This window comes from Gobius niger, assembly GCF_951799975.1.
Source record: "Gobius niger genome assembly, chromosome: 9".
Classification (NCBI taxonomy): Eukaryota; Metazoa; Chordata; class Actinopteri; order Gobiiformes; family Gobiidae; genus Gobius; species Gobius niger.
In genome coordinates this window covers 16,388,690-16,412,149 of record NC_136860.1, presented here as the reverse complement: position 1 = coordinate 16,412,149, position 23,460 = coordinate 16,388,690, and the positions used below count along the sequence as shown (strand labels likewise).

The 23,460-nt window shown below is 42.0% G+C and overlaps 2 protein-coding genes across 11 annotated transcripts in view; both read left to right on the top strand.

The window, feature by feature from the left end:
* The first annotated feature begins 1,313 nt into the window (after positions 1-1,313).
* On the top strand, positions 1,314-3,412 carry sumo3b (small ubiquitin like modifier 3b). The gene is made up of 4 exons (XM_079562778.1): positions 1,314-1,459; positions 1,962-2,090; positions 2,180-2,251; positions 2,821-3,412. Exons 1-4 carry the CDS (start codon positions 1,439-1,441, stop codon positions 2,884-2,886), a joined length of 288 nt encoding a protein of 95 aa, XP_079418904.1. The 5' UTR covers positions 1,314-1,438; the 3' UTR covers positions 2,887-3,412.
* Positions 3,413-6,532: 3,120 nt separating this feature from the next.
* fmnl2a (formin-like 2a) overlaps positions 6,533-23,460 on the top strand; it is a 63,772-nt gene continuing 46,844 nt past the window's right edge. For 4 of the 10 annotated variants that reach the window (XM_079562854.1, XM_079562847.1, XM_079562850.1 and 1 more), the window contains exon 1: positions 6,535-7,233. In XM_079562854.1, the coding sequence (XP_079418980.1) occupies positions 7,120-7,233 (114 nt within the window). In that variant the 5' untranslated portion in view covers positions 6,535-7,119. Of the gene's footprint in view, positions 7,234-23,460 lie in introns of all 10 variants that reach the window. The other 6 variants (XM_079562852.1, XM_079562846.1, XM_079562848.1 and 3 more) reach the window with 4 other exon arrangements.

The following is a 23,460-nucleotide window of genomic DNA, read 5'->3' as shown; positions in this document are numbered from 1 at the left end:
TATGATAATAGTTACCTGGGTGTCTGGGCCCCTGTGATAGGTCAGTGTGTTGACTGTATGATAATAGTTACCTGGGTGTCTGGGCCCTTGTGATTGGTCAGTGTGTTGAATGTATGATAATAGTTACCTGGGTGTCTGGGCCCTTGTGATAGGTCAGTGTGTTGAATGTATGATAATAGTTACCTGGGTGTCTGGGCCCCTGTGATAGGTCAGTGTGTTGAATGTATGATAATAGTTACCTGGGTGTCTGGGCCCTTGTGATTGGTCAGTGTGTTGAATGTATGATAATAGTTACCTGGGTGTCTGGGCCCTTGTGATTGGTCAGTGTGTTGAATGTATGATAATAGTTACCTGGGTGTCTGGGCCCTTGTGATTGGTCAGTGTGTTGAATGTATGATAATAGTTACCTGGGTGTCTGGGCCCTTGTGATTGGTCAGTGTGTTGAATGTATGATAATAGTTACCTGGGTGTCTGGGCCCTTGTGATTGGTCAGTGTGTTGAATGTATGATAATAGTTACCTGGGTGTCTGGGCCCTTGTGATTGGTCAGTGTGTTGAATGTATGATAATAGTTACCTGGGTGTCTGGGCCCTTGTGATTGGTCAGTGTGTTGACTGTATGATAATAGTTACCTGGGTGTCGGGGCCCTTGTGATAGGTCAGTGTGTTGAATGTATGATAATAGTTACCTGGGTGTCGGGGCCCTTGTGATTGGTCAGTGTGTTGAATGTATGATAATAGTTACCTGGGTGTCTGGGCCCTTGTGATAGGTCAGTGTGTTGAATGTATGATAATAGTTACCTGGGTGTCGGGGCCCTTGAGACCGGTCAGTGTGTTGAATGTATGATAATAGTTACCTGGGTGTCTGGGCCCTTGTGATAGGTCAGTGTGTTGAATGTATGATAATAGTTACCTGGGTGTCGGGGCCCTTGTGATAGGTCAGTGTGTTGAATGTATGATAATAGTTACCTGGGTGTCTGGGCCCTTGTGATTGGTCAGTGTGTTGAATGTATGATAATAGTTACCTGGGTGTCTGGGCCCTTGTGATTGGTCAGTGTGTTGAATGTATGATAATAGTTACCTGGGTGTCGGGGCCCTTGTGATTGGTCAGTGTGTTGAATGTATGATAATAGTTACCTGGGTGTCTGGGCCCTTGTGATTGGTCAGTGTGTTGAATGTTAATAGTTACCTCTATATCTGGGGTGGGCCGATCTATGGATGGGCTCTTGTGATGCAAATTAGTCACGGGAGCGCGCATTGTAGCGTGCGCGCGATCGTATGCGCGCTCCCGACAGAAAAGGAGCACGTGACCTGTGTGGTCGAATTACATTTTAAATGTGAGTGCGCGCGCCTAGTCCACACGAAAAGAGCCGGAGGAAGTGATAACAACCCGCCACCAGCAGCTCCTCTGTATTTAGCGGTTCCCGGATAAACGGCACAATGTCTGAAGAAAAGCCAAAGGTCTGTACCTGTATGTCTGCATGGGATTCGATTTGTTGACGCTTTTCACAGAGCATGAAGTGTTTTCTGAGCGGCAGAGCTAACCCTGACTGCCATGCTACATTTGAGCGGGTAGACGATGAAAACAATGGTTTGCGGACATCTGGACTTTTATTTGCACTATTCTAAACATATTTTACTTTCACACGTTTCCAAAGCAACGCATTTCCTTTGGGACTTAGTCATTTTGTGGCACACGTCCTATCAGTCGAGGGGCGGTGTGATTGTGTCTGCACCGTTTCTGTTTTCCCTTCCATTTGCGCCATTGTGGTGGTCCGTCTGCGCCAGTTGGGGCTAGCATGCTAAGCTAACAGCGGGAGGAACCTATATTTAGCGGCGTGCTCTGCAGCGCCAGCTAGTCTCCACAAAGGGTGCTCGAGAACCCGGCTCTTTGCCTTCATTTAGTGTATGGGCCGCTGGGATGCTAATGCTAACTGTTTTATTGTCTTGGTCTGTGTTGCAGGAAGGTGTGAAGACGGAGAATGACCACATTAACCTGAAAGTAGCCGGTCAGGACGGCTCAGTAGTACAGTTCAAAATAAAAAGACACACTCCGCTCAGTAAATTGATGAAGGCATATTGCGAACGTCAGGTAAGAAGTCAATATTGTGCTGCTTTCTTGCGAATCCTATCATATGAAGGTATTGGCATTTGACAACCACTTAACTTTTCTTTCCACAGGGACTGTCTATTCGTCAGATTCGGTTTAGGTTTGATGGGCAGCCAATCAATGAAACAGACACACCTGCACAGGTGGGTTCAGCTTTGCTTTCACACTGTGTGTTTCATTTGTTACTATCTTCTAATTGGAAAGCAAAGTTGTTCTAAATTCATTTGAACTATGGGATTTTGCGACACTACATCACTGCAGCTGATAAATATCTCTGCGACTGTACCGTGTTTTCATATACAGAGTAGAATAAATGGTCAATCCAAGTGATGGGACAATCAGTAGGGATTATTTTAATATTGATATACTGGTTTAGGCAGCAGTTAGACCTTCAGGCTAACATTATTGTAGTTAAAGCAATTTACTATTGTATCAACAGTTGATCATGTATGCACAGAGCATGTGCAGAGTTTCTGATGAACGAAAAAAAAAAAATCCTTGTTTGATAAGACATGTTCACTTTGTTTTAAGCCTCTGCTGGTTTTGTGTCAGGTTGAGGGGGGGGGGAGAGGCATTGACAGTAACCAAGATATGAGAGTGAACTGGAGTGAAGGGCAGGCTTTATCAATGTCAAAAGAATGCAGTTAACAGAATCGTAAGCATGTTTGGAATAATCTGGTATGTTCACGATGTCTTTTATTTTTTTTCGCAGTTGGAAATGGAGGATGAAGACACAATCGACGTATTTCAGCAACAGACTGGAGGGTCTTATTCCTAAGTCCACAGTGGGTGTAGTGGAGCGACTTCATGACCTTGTTGTTGTTGTGTTTTTACTTGGTTCTGGCTTTCTGTTTCCTTGTTCTTCTGGGTCAACATGGGCAGAAGTAATTTTACTATATTGAATCAGGCAACTTTTTCATTATAGCTATACCTGATCTCTGAGAAGCCGAGTCCTTTTTATAAAAGTCAGTTTTACTTGAATAAATGTTTTTTGTCAAAGACATGTCATGTAATGAGAAAGCTGCCCCTGAGGTCAATTATCTTCTGCATGATCACAAAAACTATAACAAGCCACCTGTAAGTCTTTTAGTTTAAAGAATTCTAATTCAGCAGGACATAAACTATTTAAGCCATTTTCAATGACTATTTTTTTAAGTTGTATCACATTGCCACAGATGGTAATTCAGATGTTTGGGAATGACTTTTAAAATGGTTGTGCATACATGTTTGTCTTGAGGATTTGTTGAGAGAAAGTTTGTATGAAAATGAATGGATTACCTCACTATGCCACCCTCCATACAAACTTATCTAGTAAATAAAGTGTTTTCTGGACCAAATGAGTTAGTCGCTTTGTGTTTTCATGTAATTGCTTTTGGCTGGGTTCATGACCTTTTTAAATCTTAAAATGTAAGAGTAGTATGTTACATTAGGGTCTGGAGGGGTGATCCACAGCAGGCATAGAAGAAGCTTTATTTATATAGCACCTTTCACATATAAAATAAAGTGCTTGACAGGGGCAAAGCCAATAGCCATTACAGAAAAAAATGTACATTGAAACAATCAGCCTTCTCAACTAAAAGCTCATCCAAACAGCCATGTCTTTTGTTTTTTAAAGAAATACGAAGCGACAGAGGAAGGTCATTCCACAATTTGAGAGCAACAGCTTCAAAAGACTTCTGGTTCTGGCATAGCATGTTTTTCTATCGTTTGTCTCTTGTAAACAATAGTTTTGCACTACAGACGTGCCTTGATGGTTTTAGGCTGAGCTTAATCTTTGAATCCACAGGACATGCAAAGATAATGAACGTTGATGTGGACCGTGATGAAATGAACAGGATATATTAGAAAACAAACAATATGTTACATTGTTGCAAGCATAAATTGCTAGATTCTGTAATCAATTGATTACTGACCTTTCTGGATTTCATTTTGATATTTTATGGTCATTATTAGTAGGTTTAAAGGGAGGCAAAAAAAAAAATCTGCTTAAAACTTTTGCGGCTGGATGTGTGGTAATCTGCGACATTCCTCATGAACCGCTAGAGGGCGATCTTGTCCTGGTTTCTGAATCCTTACAGTCCTAACTGAAAATTTCAATATGATTCATCACTGAGCAGTCAGGACACAGATCAGGCACTTGATGCTTTCCCATATCTTCATAAAGAACAAAACTCCTAGTCTTAAAAGTCCCTTATTCTCTCATATTGACTTTGATGTAGCCTGTACCCAGTCATGTGAGATTCAGCTCAATTGACTGTTCCTTCTTCTTAGTTGGACAATGCACATCAAAATGACTTCTTCACTTAATATAGTTGGCAGTTCATTTAGCTTTAATGTCAATGATTGCAAAAGCGCATACTTGAAATTGCTTTACGCCCACCCCATTGGTACAAAAAGATCATTGATACAGAGCAATATAGAAAGAGGGAAGGGGAGAGTTCAGCTTCCTGACAGCCAGGTGGATGAAGCTGTCCTTCTGTCAGTTGGACCCTGATGGCAGGACTAAAGAGGCCATGAGATGGGCCCTGTCTTCTCTATACTGTAAACTTAAGTACAAGTTACAGTTTTGATTGGGAAAAATACCTACTTGGCCTAACGTTTATTTACATTTGTAAAATGTCACCAAATGATTCAGTAGAGTGGACCTGCAGCGTCTCACTATTGAAGCAGTTACAATATTGGCAAACAATGGCACTTTGTTTCTTTTCAGGATTCTTTTTAAATGTGTCTTCTTACTCTTTAACAAGTAGTTTGTGATATGTGTATTTTGTGTTATTTTGTCTCTGTGTGGGTTTACTCCTTTGCTCTTCAGTCACATCTCCCTTTGCTTAGTTAATCACAATGATAATATGTGTTTTGAATACAAATAGAGTAATTTGTCAAGGAGCAAACTCATATTCACTGTTGACTCATATGTTCACCCACATGTTTTCAATGTTTCCGGCTTTTACACATGACTCAAGCTTGGTCATGTTAGGGCAGTCAGCTGTCTTGTGCTTCCTGGTTGAATAGCTAACCTCAGATGTGATACTCCCCTCAGAATGCACAAGGGCCTGAATCAGGTCTCTGTGCATCTGGAAGACCTCCGGATCATCTCCAAGGCAATGCTTCATGAGGTCAGCCTGCTGCCTGTTGTGCGTAATGTGGTCTCCACCCAACCAGCAGATCAAATATCTCCCCACGGAACATTGAGATTCCCCATCAACAACAGGAGGATGCTGGAGTGTCCAGGGAAGGGGTTTGTTTTAACTCAGGAGACAATAAAGGAAAAACACAGAAGGCTTATATCTCAGGGTGTAATTGTTATCTAAAATCATCAGGAAATGTGGTTTATCTTTCTGATGTGATTGTGGCTCAGGTGATCCCTGGATCATTATACAACCATGAGGATGGCGGTTCAAGTCCAACTCTACCCATTTTCTACTGCCTTTGCATCCTTTCACAGGTTTCTTCACCCATATAGGTCTACAGGTGCCATGGTAATAGGCGTCTCATTGACACATCTACAAAATGTGTCAATGAGGAGTGAATGAAAGCACCAGCATGTGTCAGAGATACTCACTCTTTTTAGCCTATATTTCCCAACGGGGACAATAAAGTATACAAACATATAGATCCCGATTTCCACTTTGGCTATAGTCTAAAGCTAAGGGTATGTTTTTAAAGACACAGATTCCCATTAGCCTGTATACTAAAATGAAGAAGCCAATAGGAGATTTCTAAAGATTTCTAAGATTTCTAATTCTTTTGATAAAGAAGTTCTAATTTTCGTTAGTCAGCCTGAAAAAAAGAAAAAGATGTAGCACTTAATTTTACAGTACTCTTGATACATTGTACCTAACTAACTTTAGTACAATGTAATGTGCTCTGTAACAATGTGTAATAACTTGAGATACACAATGGAATAATATGTAGGCCTATTAATAGTTTGTAGGTACATAATGTGGTACCACATAAGACCCTAACTTTAACCCTAACCCTAAAGGTCTCGTGTCCTATTATATAAATGTACTTACAAAGTACTTAATCAAGTTATTCCATTGTGTATGTAACCCATAGGAACTAGTTATTACAGACTGTTACAGAGCAGTTGTACTAACGTTAGCCATTAATTTGGATTGTTCAGTAATGTTTTACACATTCCTCTTAATTTAATCTTGTAGCCTATACCTCTTTATTGATATTGAAGTAATATTGCACTTGCACTTTCTTTCAGTTTATTTCTTTATCTTTAAATAAGTTATAAGCAAAAGTTTACCAACACTTTATTTATTTATTTCAGTTTTGTGCACCTCACAATGCTTCTTGGGCAGCAGTGCGGGCACAGAACAGGGGCTCTGGGGCACCCCTTTCGCAATAAACTCCGACTACCACAATGCAACACACACAGTCAATCTCGTCTCCTTAGATACGGCTTTGGTAGGGAGCTACGCCCCAAGAAGAAGAAGAAGGAGCAGCGGCAGCAGCAGCAGCAGGAGAAGTGGGAGGCTTTACCCCCTGAAAGAGCTCATTGTGGGGAGGGCCACGAGAGGACCCCCTCCGCTTTAACTAGCTGGTCAGCGCTGGACGGATTAGGACTCTGCCTGATACACACACACTCACACACACACTCACACACACACTCACTTACACAGGCAGGCGCGCGCTCAGTCGGGAGGAGGACTGCTCAACGTGAATCATGCTCGTCGTCGTTACTACCGACTGGGAGTGGAGCCCAAATTGTGCAAGATACGGATAACTAACTACGCCGTAAAGTCCACGGAAAGCCTCCTCAAGTTTCTCCCCCCCTGCTCCCTCAGATTTGTTGCGTGCAAAATGCCTCGCGGGGGACTCGTCGCGAACCGCCGCTTTTGCGCTCACGTGTGTTTGGAGTTGAAGAAGTGACCGGGGATTAACATCAACAAGCGCCTTTTTTGTGTGTGTGTGTGTGTGTGACGGGAACTACGTAACTCTTTTACTCAAAGTTGTTGCTTTTAAAACTTACTGGTCCAAAGCGTACGTGATATAAACCATGGGGAACGCAGGCAGCATGGACCATCACACGGACTTTAGGGGACACAATATGCCCCTGAAACTCCCCATGCCGGACCCGGGCGAACTAGAGGAGAGATTCGCGATCGTTTTGGTGAGAATTAATGTTTCTTTTTTTTTACCAATTTCCGAGCTCTTTCCCCCCCCTTTCCTCTGCGCTGTATACGCTTGGCTGTCCTGGGATGGGACAGCTGTAGGGTGGACTGGATAGCTCCTGTGACCATCACGCCTCATTCTTTGTTGTTCGCAAATGGACTATCCTAACAAACTTCTCCACATGTTTTGACTGTCCCTGCTTTATTCCGACGTAACAGTGATTATGTAGCCTTCCCAAACGTCAAATCAACCTTATGTTCCTTTGTGCGTAATCTTAGCCTTTTGGTCATTTGAGGTGAGAATCTTTGCGCAACTCCTTGGCAAATAGTGCGGTTTATTTGCTTTATAGCCGCCTTTATCGAAGTTTACGAGCCGCTCTGGTTGCTCAAAGTCTATACCAGTTCCTTTGAAACATCTGTCAGATTATAAAATGTGATTAGCTACACCCCGCAAATGTGTTCCCCAACTTCTCAGCATATCAAATTTATAACGCTTTAATCCCACCTTGTTGCACTAAATGATGAGCTCACGACAAGTCTTTATTGGAGCACAGGCTGGTATTGTAAAACATTAACAGCTTCATAATAATGCTGATGAAATGCTGATCAGGAGGACTCCCTGAACAGTGCTCTCTTGTTGCTGATACATACAGAGAGAGGCGCATAGAAGATCAGTGAAGTCAGACAGTTGGGGTGTAACTTGAGAGCCTCCAAAATGTGGGTCAAACGTGATTGTCGTCTGCTCTCATAAACATTAGCTATAACTGCGGCTGGAGTTTTAACTTGATCAGACTTGTGATGTTTTGCAAGTGCAAATAGTCGTCTCAGATGGAACAGTTTTGAAAGTTGGTCTTATCTTGAATAGACCAGTACTTCCAAGTAGTTTGACCTTTTGACGCACCACCAGGTAAAGATCAAATCTGGACTCAGTCGGGTCTTAGACAGACCTGTCGAATGTCAAATGTCTGTATTAGATGCACAAAGCATACATGAGCTGGAATCAAAACAAGTCTAGAATTGCAGATGACCTGGAGTACCACTTGAAGTACTGTCAGTGGTATGTGTACCACAGTTTTGAGAACCACTGCTATAGACGATTGGCAATTGTCGAAAACCAGAGCTGCATGAGGGTAAATTGTCCTCTTGACTTTACAACTCAATGTAATAACAATGTAGAGCCTACAGCCATATTTATGCCTTGAATTATCCACTTGGTAAATGGTCTCACCTTATATAGCCACCTACATTAGGCACTCAAAGCACTTTACAGCAAGGATCCACTCTCTCATTCATACACCAGTGTATGCAGACACTGGAGGCAAGGCGGGTGAAGTGTCTTGCCCAAGGACACAACGACAGTGTGCACATTCAGGAGGTGGGATTCGAACCCCAACCTTCCGATCATGAGTCGACCCGCTCTACCAACTCCGCCAGTGTTACCATTTACCAATTTTCCACTTAATGCCAGCCGGGGCCAATTGCTTCCACATTTTTGAAACTCTTTCCAAAGGAGTATGCTTGATGATTGGTTTTAAGTTCCTTTCATGTGGTTATTTGAATACCCTTACCATTAAAACCAAAAGTCATAATCATTAAACATTTATATAAAGTTCGATCAGCAAATTCACAAAGTATATATGCTTTGTATATATTTTTAAAACAATCTATCCATGGGTTTCAATCAACGTAAAAATCGGACTGTTGAAGCAATAAACAATTCAAAACATTGCCTTTCTATCTTTAGAATGATCAAAAGTCCTCAAAGTGGTGTCTGGTGTTCCGACTGAAAACCATGGATTGTAACTGTGCTCACTTTTTTACATTTGACCTTGTTTTGGTCTTGGCGTCCTTCTCGCACACTCCAGACTGGGGTATTTTGGTCTAGCATGCCTTTATTTTAGAAGCAGGTTGTGTAATAGTTTATCTTTTTAGGTGGCACAGATCTTTCAGCCCGTAAGCCCATTAAAAAAAGCGGATCACGTCGAGGTTGCGAGTCGAATCAGCAGCGTGCTCTGGGTGTGATTGCTGCTTGTCCCACTCTGATGAATGCCTCAAAAACGCTGTTGCGGTTCTGAGTGGCTGTGAGGTAGTGATCGTTGACGTCACGTCATTGAGGGATTTAGATGAGAGCGTCTTGTCTAATCACGCCTGCGCCATGGAGGAGGATCACCTGCTTCTCACTTATCGCCAGCATTGCCTCACGCCTTTGACAAATTGTATATGAAGTGGAGAGAGACATTGAAAACTATTTGTTTTCAGCAAGTTAATCTTAATGACTGTCAAACAAAAGAGGCTTGAATTTACAGTTGTCTTCAGTCTCTATTCTGCCGTTTCCGTGACTTTTTGTCCAACCTGTATCTGAGTAGCTGGCAGTAGCACTCCAACCCTTTCCAAATAACTCCCGACTTTTCTGCGTGGGTTTGATGAGTCAAATTGGCGACACTCTTGCCAAACCCACTTATAAAGTCCTCAAGCAACAATGGTGGAGTGTAACACTTTGAACAAACAAAAGAAAACATAGTGAAATATTTTCATTCTTCTTGTCTTAAAATATTATTTTGGTCATGATCTGTCCATGTTATACGACTCACGGGAGGAAAATGGTCTGTGACACCTGCTCTACACACTTTTGTTAATTGGATAGAAACAAAGTCACTTACTAATTTACCTACTGTAAGTACAGACAACAAACCAGTGTGAGAGTTCAGTGAATGCAGTACTTTATTCCTACCATATAACAGTTTCAATAATAGCTATCATTTAATCTAAGCAGTAAAACTTATAGCAGCCTGCTAGCTAAATGCCCCAGTCTCAGTTTCAGTAATTGGCTTGACATGCTGGTAGAAAAGTCTGTCTGTGTTGCATGTCAGGCGAACTCTCCCTTCCCATCATCCCTTGCTGCTGCCAGCCCTGCATCCAGCTCTTGGCGGGATGGAAGCCCCGCAGCATTAGCAGAGTTTAGTGCCATAATCACAGTGTTTAGTGTTATTTACTGCTGTTGAAAGCGTCATGTGTCAGATCGCTGCCGGCTTTATTGATTGAACGTGTGAGTGGGACTGGGTCGCTCAGATAATGACCTCACTACAGTTTATAGCACACCATTAAAGAGATGTAAGTATTCACACAGCTTCACTGTTACAATTGCATTGACTCATGGAGTGTGACTGTCACCTTTAGCGGCTACAATGCTTCATCGGACTGATATAAGTCTAATAAAAATGATCAAGTAATAAAATGTTGTACAGCTCTAAGTCTGTTATTGTTGTGCAATGTTCTGCATGGGACATTTAAAAAAATAAAGGAGATTTGGCTTATCATATTATTATCATTCAGCAATTATATGTCAATTGACTAAAGGGAAACCATAGCCTAACCATAACCTAATTGACTTTGTGCATAACTTCAAATCATAACAACGGCGTCCAAGAAATGACTTCCGGTTTCAATACAGCACAGCAAAATAAAAGTACCATCTTACTCATTAGTACAGCAGTTCATTAGTTAAACTTTCTTTCTGACAAAACACTTAAAATGTGTGTATTTAATTATATTCTTGTTATGTTGCAAGTTCCTGCTGAACTAATCAATGAGACGAGCTGTGTGCTTTTATTTTGGCATTCTGGATCGAAGCAGGAAGTCACTTCTTGAGCGGCATTGCTCATGGTTAGGCTATGGTTTCCCTTTAGTGTTCAACGGAGACTGGGAGGATAAGTGTTTGGATTTGGACTTGTACTGTGGAAGGCTATCTTCTACACACACTAATCGCAACCTTCGAAAGTCCTATCAGGGACAGGAATGTCTGTCCTAAGGGGGTCATGCTGAGCGCGGCCTCGCTGTACCTCCCATATCCAACTGTACACTATATCATTGTGTTATTCTTATCTTATCCTATGAGGAGATTTAACACAAGACCAAGTACAATTCACCTTTTATTCTGCAGTCTAGCTATGGAGGCATCTAATATCACTTCTGGAATAATAAAAAGAAAAAACTGGTTCAATGGCGGCTGAGTAGGCATTTTCTGCTAAATGAAAAGCTCCCATTGAAGTCTGTGTCTCATGAGTCCCAAGGGCCAAGGGCTGATCTTTGAAATAGACTCGGGCTAATTGTAATGCAAGGCCTTGGCCGCGATAAAAGAGGCTAATTCACACCATGTGACCTTGGCTTTGGAGTGTGGCGTGCTTGGATCAGTTGTTTCAAGAAGTGACTGGAGAATCATCACACTTAAGCAAACATAGATTACTACGTTTGCAATAAAGCCTTGGGATTAGACATAATTGTAAAAATATATCTTTGTATTCGGGGTTGTGGGCTGATGTGCTGTGTTGTAGACTTTGACAAACTATATTGATCCACAAGGGAATTACACCAGCTCAATAACACATAATAAAACCTTACACATCGAGCATGTGATTGGAAAATAATAAACAATGAACAAAAGAAGTGGAATATGAAGCAATAAAGTGTTCACAGGCTGCTTAAAGCTTGTACTTTTCAACTTAAGCTGTAGTGTCTGCGTGTGTAGAATCTTCTTGTACTTTTCTGTTCTTTTTATGTGCCACTTCAAAAGTACGTAGAAGTCCTTTGGAAATGCTTAATGAGTTCTATCTGAAAAACAGCATAGTTATGTCCTTGACTGTCACCATCCATTTGCTCTTTGAGTCCCAGTTTTAGAAGCATAATTGAACATCTGCTTCTGTGTTGAGGTTACTATAGTAGCTGACACGTCGTGTGCATTGCAAAACGAAAACATGTTTATCCAGTGTGCCGATCTGCTCATATGAACATCCCCCTAGATCAATTTTTCTCCTCTTTATTGGCCAATCAATCAAACGCCCAGTGTGAGAGGGCAAGACGAGAGGGATGTCTACGAATGGCAGTTTTGTCTCTAAGTGCGCAGTGACTGAAAGCATGAGAAATAGCCCCCATCAATCTCCGGCGGCGAGTCACACGCGCTGTATGCGCCGCCCTATACGAACCGCAGCAAAAATGACTCCGTGCAACAAGAATGCAGCACCTCATGTCTGACTCAGCTAAGCACAGGGGCAAGCTTCAAATTAAAGGGACGGTATTATACTAAAGTGACTTTTTTGAGCTTTCAACTGTGACCTAATGTTATTCCCTCATGAAAAAAATCTGTCAATACAATGTGATCTCCTCACATGCTGATATCATGAGGTGATCATAGAGCCATAAAAGAGCCAGGCAAAACCTCAGCGCTATTACGACTACATATCTACATGGATAAAAGCAGTAGTTGTGTAAATGCCATATGGGAACTATAGGCTTAGCGTTTGTTGTAGCTGCTCTTCTCCATAGACAGTCACCCAGATTACATATAAGCCTCTTTGGTTAAAAGGCTGCCGAGGGGCTTCAGACTAGTTGCCCTCCCAAAGACACAGCACTTGAAATCTACTTCCCAGATTAATGTGAGGAGCTGCTATGTTTAAGCAACGCCTAATTTATCATTCTGACAAACCTGCACTCTAGTCAAGTGAGCGCTGATGTTTCATTGAAATTTTTATAAAGGGGTCTAACTTGAAACTGTAACAATCTGTGTTTACTGTTTACTGTTTAGAAAGTGCTCTTTTCTAAAGCCTGGTGTGGCTGGACTGTCCTCAGTATTTCCCACTTGTTCAGCATGGGAACAGCTACTTGGCTGAGCAGACACGATGTCGGCGCATGCCACTTGATGACACAACTCTGTCTGTGCGTGTGGACCAGATATTGATTTTCTATAGCCTCAGGCGGCACGGTAGCACAACGGTTAACGCTCGGGCTTCACAGTCAGAAGGTCCCTGGTTCGATTCCCATCTGGACCGGGCCTTTTAGTGTTTGCATGTTCTCCCCGTGTCTGTGTAGGTTTCCTCCAGGTACTCTGGTTTCCCCTACCACTCAAAACATGTACAATACACGTGCATGCATGAGTCTCATATATGTTCATTAACATGCGCTGTCCCGACAAAAATAAACAAACAAACAATAACTTGAAGTGAACAAATGGGACATGGGACAGTCTTTCAGTGTCCTCCTAATCGCTGCTGCTTTCTTTGTGTTTAATCTGATTGAAATTACTAAAACTTTATTCTACTCTCTCCTTCCTTCATTTGTTTGTGTAGCCTACAGCGGCATTTGTTTTGACCACATTGATTGGATTATATTTAGCTCAGTCCTTTGACAAAAGCCGGCTAATTTGCAATGAAGTGCGAAGGGCTGCTCTTTAATTTTGCCCCCAGTCGGCATGTGTGCGTGTGATGTCACTCGACGTGCTTATATGCAACTTTTGTGCATTTACTATATATTTGCATTTTATTGATTTCCCATGACAGAGCTGCCCCAGGTCATTTCAATCCATCTCAGCTCTGTGACATCTCTCTTTTGTCTTTGCTTTCTCCAACAAAGAGAGGACTGCACCCCCGGTGTGGTATTACACTTTTAACAATAAATGCTCAAAATGGCAGTTTTTAGCTCTCAAAATATGTTCTTTCAAAGTTTGCTACTTCTATCCATCATTGTGACACGACAAGATGGCCAGGGAATGTCATTTTTCTCCAGTGAGCTTATGTTTTATTATTACATCACCAGCTCTATGCAGCAAAGTATGGAGAATCTTTGCATTGTAGTAGCTTCTTGCGAGGGTTTCTATAACATGCCACAGTGCGTCACGTGTAGCTCCACAACATATGAGCATTGTATGTCATGGCAATACCTCACAAAAAGATGCATCTTTACTGAGGGTAGACTGTCATCTGCTTGGACCTCGCTGGGTGCTGGACATCACCAACTCGTCTCCACAGAGGAAATGATGCTTCAATTTCACTACTGGTAGCCAAACACATTAGGTTCCCTTCTGAATTCATCTTTGTTTCAGCATTTTATGACAGCACTTGTGACGTAGCCACTTAACCAGGAGAATTACGCACTGAAACATGTTATAAAGTAAAGTAAAATAAAAGAGAAGAAACACCGCAGCTTGTTATGTACAGTAGTTGCGAGTTCTCACTAATATGAAAACAAGGCCGTGATGCTTTCCCTCGCATTTTCAACCCTAACAATGAACAATACCATTTTGCCCTCCATTGTCAGCACGTACTGACACCTCTCTCCCATCACTCCCTGTGTATCTCAGGACGTCTCTACCCGTGCTCTCTTAACTCCGCACACTCTTCTTCATTAACAGTCGAAACAATGTGCATTGTCCAAGCAGCGGAGGGCGAAACGTGGCCCTGTCCCGTGCAGCCGTCCCACCAACGAACAGAGCCGCCTTTCATTCCACCAATAGGCTGGCACGAGACCCAGTCCGAACCCCTTCCCTCCCTTCCACCCTCCAACCCCTCCAAAGTCAGTGTGAGTGCCCGGGCACGCTCGAATCACTGCCACCCACCCCCGGGATACCCACCAATTAGCTCTGACAGAAATGCTTGGGGAGACATGGAACGGCCAGTGTGACTCTGCTGTGGGGTTAAGCGATAATGCCTATAGCTCAAAGTCCTGCAGCGAACCCCAGAGGCATCTCTTCCTGTCTGGCAGAGGGGCCGCTGATTATGTGGGAACAGGTCTCTATCGGCTGTGTACAAGCTCCGCTGAGTCGAGACTGCTGGGGATTCAGTCAGTATTGTTCGTCGCTGCTTGGTTTGACATGAGCACATTTGAAGGTTTGGTTGCTACAGAAACCCGTGGGTGGTGTAAACTGCCCAGGCCAAGGGATACACTCAATAATAAGGCAGTTCCCTTCTCATCCTGTGCGTTTCTGACTATGTTCCCAAGCAACAACAATCATAATCCTTGCTTGAGTGCTGGCTTATTGATTTGTTTACGCTGCTGCGCTGTAGTTTTCTCCTTGAGATTAATGCTGTGTTTTACTGGATTCCATACTATTACAGAAAGAGCTGCAGTTTTTTCTCAAGAGCGAAAGAAGACAGGAGGTTGTGGGAACCTGTTCACTTTTCCCTGACTGTCCTGAGTGCTAAATTGACTCACTAGAGAGTTGACATCGTGCTTAATAATAATAACCACAAAAGCGGGACTGGATCTGATAAAGTTAAGTAAATGGAAAACATTAGCATTTGAAAAGGTTAAAAACATAACAACACAATAAAGCATTCAGAATATTAAAAAAAGTTGATGGCCCTGATGTTATTTTGTCCGTCAGTATGTTGTAAAAACAAGCCTTCGTAGAAAATGACACACTGAAAAAAGCAAAACAAGATCTTTGTGCGCCGTGTATCTAATCATAATGTATTTTCATCAATCAAAAAAACTTAGCTAGTTGTTATTGTTGACAATACCAAGACAGTATTGCTCCCTGAAAGTTGTGAAACTTACTCATCCATGTGAAAGAATGGGATGTTAGAAACAGGGCTGCGCCATATCACAAAAGCTTTTGCATCGCATGATTAGGTTTTGCGATATTCGTATTGCAAGAAACCAAAGTATATTGCAAACTAACTTGCGTTTTCCATCTTATTGAGATCGATGTGCAGGTTCAGTCTTTGTTCAGTCTTTGTTTCCTTGTTTACTTGCATTTTAGCCTTGTTTTGGTGCTGATGTAGCCTGGCCATAAGTAAACTCTGGTCAATTATAATTTCCCTACATGTATGTCTGGGTCTGATCTCAGTGGCCGTGTTACATCGGTTGAATTTCAACCAACCATTCAGCGAGCGGGGGAGGCGGGGCTTGTAGCATTTGCTGGTTGTAGTTTGGTAATGGCGGCGGATACGAAAGTAAAGGAAGCTCTTCAATCCGTTCTGGATTGGTTCCCAAATATCCAGAAATTAAAATTAAAGCCTTGGAATAGCAAGAAATGCCCCCAAGAGTTATGATAGAGTTATGATAGCTGCTTCACTCAGTCGGACGCATTACATACGTCACGACCAAACGCTAGCGGAAATCAGATCCAGTCTTTCAAAGGAGTTCACCCCTCCCACCTGATAACGGGGCTCAATTGTGAAGATCCAAAAAGACTTTGCCAGCCACAGCAGCAGCTAGTTCTCATGAAAATACAATGTCCCTTCTTTTATTTAATTCCTTATTTGGCAAGCATAAGTGAAGATATGAGAGTGAGAATAAAGCCTTTTGTGACTGACGTGCCCAACTTTCACTTTTGCCACCTAAATAGCAGTAGAAATGACCGGTTAGCTAACAACTCACAATGAAATTAGCCATTTGGCTGTTGTAATTTATAGTTGTCACCCATCCTCTCTCCTTAAAGAGTGTAATTGAAGTGAGTTGGTATTCATCTATGGCAGGCGTCTGTTCCAGTGGTCTGTGGTCAGGGTAACGAGCAGGTGTGAGCTGATGGGTCCTGCACAAGGCCAGACCGCTTGTGTTTTATGTTAGCTCCACAGCCTGTTGCTAGGCCTGTCCAGCTCAACCCGCTCCAAAAAGTGCACAAAAGCGGGGCAGAGTCCCAGTTCCGTGGAGAAGTGCATTAGGGCAAGGCTGTCCGGGGTCCAAAGCAGCAGCTGGCTGTTGGAAAGACGCATCACAAGGCCAAAATGCTGAGTGGGTTATTTTGTTATGAATAAACAAGAATCTGTGGAAGTAAGGCTTATCGCAAAGTCCACAATAGCCTTCATGTGTCAGTGCGACATATTAGCAGATGAAAAAAAAGAAAGGAAAATAGACCTTGAGCAGTTTTGGTGGGTTATGCTGTGCGAATATTGGCATTGGTAAAACAGCTTGCCGGTGACATGATTAAAATTTGATTCATTATTTTGGCAAACACTGTGTTATCAATAATAAAGAGAAAGAAGGTCAATATGAGTCGTTTTTACAAATCTAAATGATGTTATTCTATTTATTCTCTATCTATTTTTAAGACTGTACTTTTGAGGTTGTCATAGAAACTGCTTTGTTGACTTGCTGTAGTGAACATCTGTGCTGCAGAATGGGACTTGTTACTGCGTTTCAGTGTGTTTTCATGCTCTTTGACTAAGTTTGATACGGCCTGCATCAAAGCAACAGGCCTCACGGCCGCACACTTCGCAGCTGCTGAGCGGGTACAATGCGGTTTACGCCGCAACATCTCCACTTTCAAATGCAGCTACCATACATTGGATATTAGAGTGTAGAACTTCTAAATCCCAAGAAACCTTCGCCTACCCTGAAGCAGTATGTTATGTTTTCTCAATATGATAAAACATATACCTCTTATTATTGCACATGTTTTACAGTAAGCCAGAACGTGCAACATTCCTCTCTCCTATCCAATTTCAATATTATCCCCAGGCCTTTATAGACATTGTGTGCCGTTCTCAATGTTATCTAATCAAACCAACACTATTTTAAGGATTCAATTGTGGCCTTCACTGGAGACGCTTCATTGCATAACACAAATAACTTGAGTGTGACTTGGCTAATACCCTTACATTACTCTAACCATGACCAGAGAAACATCCCATATGGCCACGTGATGTCTAGTCCTTATATATAGGATGGATGCATAAAGTTTAAGTGTATGGTGGGTTCAGACATTTATCAGACCTCTTTTAAAGCCGTACTGCGTAACATTTCAACCAATAAATAGGAATCAACACCCAAGGATTAATTTAATTATATGTATACTATTTTATATAGATGTATATTATTGGTTAAAGCACAAGAAAATCTAAAAACATGTATTTACTGTGAGCAGGCTTACTTAGACTTGCAACTTGCTGGGTGAAGGATAACATTGGAAATGTTGCAGTCCCCTTACTACTGTATAACTTTATTTTCTGAGCATAGGAGTGGGTTTGATATCACTGGCATGTTTATTTGTGTAAAGAGTTAGAGACAAGTTCCTCTTGTGACAAAGTATCATTGACTGTAATGTTCCGCAGTGTGGCTTTAATTATTTATATTTCATCGATGATCAGTGATTCCCCTGCTATTCACTTTAAAAGTTGTCAAAAATATACAAAAAGACAAGCAAAAATGTTATAGTGACATAGATATTTGAAAACTGCAGATCCATTCCATTTCTCTCAATCACAGTTGTGCTACTTTTCTTACGGTGATCCAAAAACAATCAGACTATAACATAAAACATGGGAATAGATAGAGGGTTATGAATACTTCCAGAACACACTGTATACCATTGTTTCTATATGCGCTTTCGTACAAACAATCCAGAAAGAGGTTAAAACAGTAAACCGATGATTTCACTCTATAAGTCACTGCCCCGTGTTTACGCGTCCCACAAACAACTTTGGTGATTTATATTCCGCTTTTGCTGCAAGTATGAGCCCCACCTTTGTCCAGACACTTTCGCAACCCAACATCTGGCCCCGGCTGGGACTCCTCAGTGTTGTTCATGTATCCCATGTTGTATTTGGAAATCTTCCTGCTGCTGCAAACCAGTCTCATATAGTGTTTGCAAGAAGTCAGTGTTCAAGTCAAGTCGTGTCATGTAAAAGGATTGTATAGGTCAGTGCCTTTAAGTCCACTGGATCAGATGGAGAGACAGGACAGGCTAGGTGTGCGGCCGGCGAGGTGTTAATATTTCAGAAAGATGTGATTAAAGTTTGATCTCTTCTGTGTTCTGTAGGTACCCCCGTTGTTTCCACATTGGTTTTGAATTATTTATGTCAGGCAGCATGTACGGCTCAGGGAATTCTGGTCATTGCAGGAAAACATGAGGATGAGCTTTGTGACTTTGTTGTGAATTTTTTTTCAAAACAACTGACACACAGTTGGGTACAACCCTTTTATCAAAAACATTACACAGCGATGCAAATAAGAGGTTGATGGTTCGACTGCGGCAATGTTAAAATGGAAAGATGACAGAAGAGAGAGAGAGTTCTTGAATAGCTTGAGCGATTTGGGTGAGAGTGGCCAAGGAATCCATGGATTTGAAGGTCAGTGGTTAGAATCCTGACTGATGCTGTCCTCGATCCAGGTATTTTATCTTGCCTATGTGTGGATATGTTGTGTGACATGTATGTGATGCACCATGGAGTGTAGAGTGAATAAATATTAATGCATGCAATTGTAAAGCCTATTATGGTAGTATGGTAGAAAGGAAAAGCTAGCAGGCTGTGATTGGTTGACAAAACACTGTCACCGTCTAATTTGGCTAATAATAAAGGTATTAGACTGCTTTTTTTTTTACTGCAACATCATCTACCCGTTTCTTCAGCACATCCCCGATAACCGCAGTGTCCGTTTCCAGCGCCGGTAAGAAGAATGCCTGGAATGCTGCCGTCCGTGGGGTAAAAACCGGAGGTCAGGCCCAAACATTGGAGCTGGGCATTTGGTGCACAGCTCTCCAAACATAAACAGCACTGCAGAGGCGGAGAGGGGGCTGCTGGGTTGGAAGGGGGTGTCCCGGGGATTACAAAGCTAATCTGAGGACAGACAGGGGACACCTGGGCCCCCACTCGCTGCAGGGGATTATGGCCACACGCTGGGATAATGAGTAGAGGACCACCCCCCCCCCCCTCGGCACATGCCACAGGGCTGATCAGGGCTTTCTCCATTACACTGTGTCGGCATGGCATGACTCTAATCTGGGCTAATGTCTGACAGATTGAGGTTGGAGCTACAGATTGTTCATGGAACTAAAAAAGTGTGATGTTATGTGTGACGTTGCATTTCTGTTTTGGGGACATTTCTTATTGGGACTTTTCCACCTGTTTTGCAATTGCAGTTAGATGTACCATTTCTGTTGTTAATCAAGATTCAGTTCACATTGCACATTTTTAAAGACCTTGACCTGATTTTACCTGTGTAGTAGCGGAATGAGGAATGGGATGGGTGGCACGGTGGCGCAGCGGTTAGCGCTTGTGCTTCATAGAAGGTTCCCACCTGGAGTTTTCTGTGTGGAGTTTGTATGTTTCCCCGGTGTCTGCGTAGGTTCCCTCAGGTACTCCGGTTTCCCCTACCACTTAAGATACTCTTAATTTCAGTGGGACTTTCCTGGTTGAATAATGGTCAAATGAATAAAAAATACACAAAGCAGACATTTGTAAAGTAATATCTGTGCATCTAATCATAAAGCATTTTTATCAAGTTCTACCTTGAAAGTAAAGCTCTACTTTCCTCACGGCGAAAGTTGTGAAACATGTAAGGCTCATGTAAGTATGTTAGGAAAGTTATAATAAGCAATAGGCTAAGCTTTAATGTCTCTCACTCTTTTCCTGTTTGTAAACAAACAAAAAGAACAGGTACAGGCCCCTTAACCTCGTCCAGGAGCTTTATGATTTGAGAGAAATGTGAAATTATGTTACATAGTTAAAGCTATGTCTTATTTCACCACCTTAACTAAAAGCTGAGCCAACTATTTGAGCCAACTCCCTTGTTCACTTATGTAAACAGAGATGAATGCACTCCACACTGCACGTTGTAGTACTACTCCCATCTGCTACTCCACAATTTATTTTTGAATACAAATAACTTGAACAGGTCCTACATTGTTATACTAAAGAACAAAACGTGTCCTAAAATAATGTAAAAAAAGGCGTTGCAGTGATCTATGGCTGCGTCCTGAACAGCGTGAACCCATTTGTGTTTGCACAATATGGAGTAATAGTAAAATATTTGTTATGACTAGTCGTCGATAGCATTTCATTTTGTCAGCGTTTCGCTTGTTGTGGCTTGTTGCTGCGGTTGCTGCCTCTCATTTAGAAACAGTGGGATGTCTCGAAGCTGCGGCAATAAAATAAGAGGTTGGAACATTTACTTTGAGTGATGCAAATCGTGTGTTTGTGCCAAGCTAGAAGTCATCTCATTATCCCATGCTTTTTGTTTACAAGGACTGTAATAATTGTATTGATTAGTGAGATTATTAATGACGGTGGAGGAGAGTTACTTTGTGTTGCGGTGCATTAGCAGGGAAATGAGGAGGAAGAGTGCGTAGGTGTGTCTCCGGATCACTGCCGAGCCCCCAAGGACACATCTCTCCCAGCGGATGTGAAGAAAGATGGGATTGTTCAAATGATCTGCTATAGGCTAACAAGTCTCATAACAGGCAGAAATAATGTCAAGCCATATTTGACAACATATTTTCCAGATGTTTTTGCTGCAATGGAGGTTTTCATCATGCAAGCAACACAATTTGTGAAACAATGCTGTCAAAATTTGCTATTTAGGCAAAGTTTCTTCAACAGTTGATGTTTTGCAATGAAAATTGAAGAGTAACATTGTAAGACAGTATTTATATTACAGATGTAGCCTCTGATTTGGGCTTATTCTGACGGATTTGATTCCCATTATTCAATTCAGTTCCAATTGTTTTTGTAGAGCTGTAACAACAGCAGTCGCCTCTCAGGGCTTCACAAAAAGAGCTGATTTGATTAAATTGGTGGAATAGACAATGAGACAGATATAATGTCAATAGGTTGGTCCAAGGCTACACGATATGAGTAAAAACCTGCAATATTCGATCACTAATAACAACATGATTCATTAAATTTACACAAAAATGTAAAGAAAACTGCAAAAAACAGGGCTGAGTCAGACGGAAGGCCTTGTAGATTTTTGATAAGGCAAGGCAAGTTTATTTATACCGGACATTTCATGTCAGAGACAACTCAATGTGCCTCACACAAACACTAAAATGCAATGAAAACAATATAAACAAATCAAACCCATTATTCGTTAAAATATAGGCAACAGTAAATATGTGTGTGCTTTCAGCCTGGACTTAAAGATTGTCAGAGTTGAGGCCTGTCTCAAGTCGTCATGGAGACTATTCCAGACCTTTGCTGCATGAAACTGAAAGCCTCACCGTTTTTAGTTGGGACTCTCGGAACCACCCTGAGACCCCTTCCTGAAGTTCTCAGGGTCCGAGTTGCTTCATACAGCTGTAACATGCTATATACTTTGGTGCCCGACCATGGAGAGACTTGTACACAAGCAGAGCTATTTTAAAGTCTATTCTCTGAGCAACCGGAAGCCAGTGCAGAGTCCGGAGCACTGGGCTAATATGGTCGTATTTCCTGGTTCTGGCCAGGTCTCGAGCAGCAGCGTTCTGTATGTACTGCAGTTGTCTAACAGCTTGTTTGGGAAGGCCAGTGAGCAGGGCGTTACAGTAGTCTAACCGACTGGAGACAATGTGTAACGCAGTAATAAGGATTCATGATCATGTAGCCTTAGTTTGTACACCCCTGATCTCAGCAGTCTATCATGGCCTCTGCAGAAACTAAAACACAGATAACAAATAACACCAAAATATACAATAAAGAAGCATTTTTGTTTTGTTCTTATTTATCAAAGTCTGTTGGTTTGGTCCTTGACTCTTGACTTGACATCTCAACGATTACTCTTATACAATGGATTTAAGTTCCTTGACCACTCCTCCCTCAGTTTCTCTGTTTGTACCCGTCAGAGCATCTTGATCCAGCGGCAGTGCCATGTGAAGCTCCCTCCCCCCCTCTGCTCTGTGGGCAGTGTGTGAGAGCTCTGTTTGCTTTGCTCTCAGCTGCCGTGAAGGCCGTATTTCCGCAGACCTCCTGGAAGGTGCTGGGTGGCCGCTCGCATCGAGGCCACAGCACTATTTTTACTGCTTTAATATGAGTCAACTTTTCTAATGAGAGGACACAAGCGCTAAGACAGTCTCTGCTGGCTCTGGCATTTATTTTATTAAACCAACAAGTGGATACAAAAATATCACGGTAGTTGCCGTAGCATGGTAAAATATATTGTTTTCTAACACTTATCTAATTGTTTGACATTTTTAAGCATAGCAGTAATAACGGATAATATTGCAGTTTTGAGATTGTAAAACCTGCGTCCAATTTTAGAAAATACATAAATATTGGATTTTATTTTAGCAATATTAGCCACGTGCTAGCATTCTGCACACACTTAAATACTGGAGTTATGGTTCACATAAAACCATGATCTGCTTTATAAATTAAATTGTACTGTGCGTGAGTGTCTATATAACAACAGCGTCCCAATTTTGGGCTTGTATGCGAAGTCAATTATAGATAGCCCAAGTGATTTGTCCAAGATGACTTCCTTCAAGCTAATACTCAGCGTGTGCAGATGTGGGACAGCTGCTCTGGACTGAAAATGTCAGTTTGGCAGCAAGGTCCCTCAAGCTCCACATCTGATAGAAATGATTGGTCACATTGTCCTATAAACTCAATATTTCCCCCCTAAATGTCCATTTCGCATGAGGTTCTCATAGTTCCTATTCGCAAAGTGTTGTTGAAACTCTTCCCTTGCACACATTACTCTTACAGTAGTGTTTTATCACATAATACACATTTTCCTCTATGGGAAGATTCATATTACAA

Excerpts from the sequence above, each read along its gene's own strand:
- sumo3b (XM_079562778.1), top strand. The coding sequence starts at position 1,439 with ATGTCTGAAGAAAAGCCAAAG. Across the intron at positions 1,460-1,961 it reads TGTCTGAAGAAAAGCCAAAG|GAAGGTGTGAAGACGGAGAA; the intron begins GTCTGTACCTGT and ends TCTGTGTTGCAG. Across the intron at positions 2,091-2,179 it reads AGGCATATTGCGAACGTCAG|GGACTGTCTATTCGTCAGAT; the intron begins GTAAGAAGTCAA and ends TTCTTTCCACAG.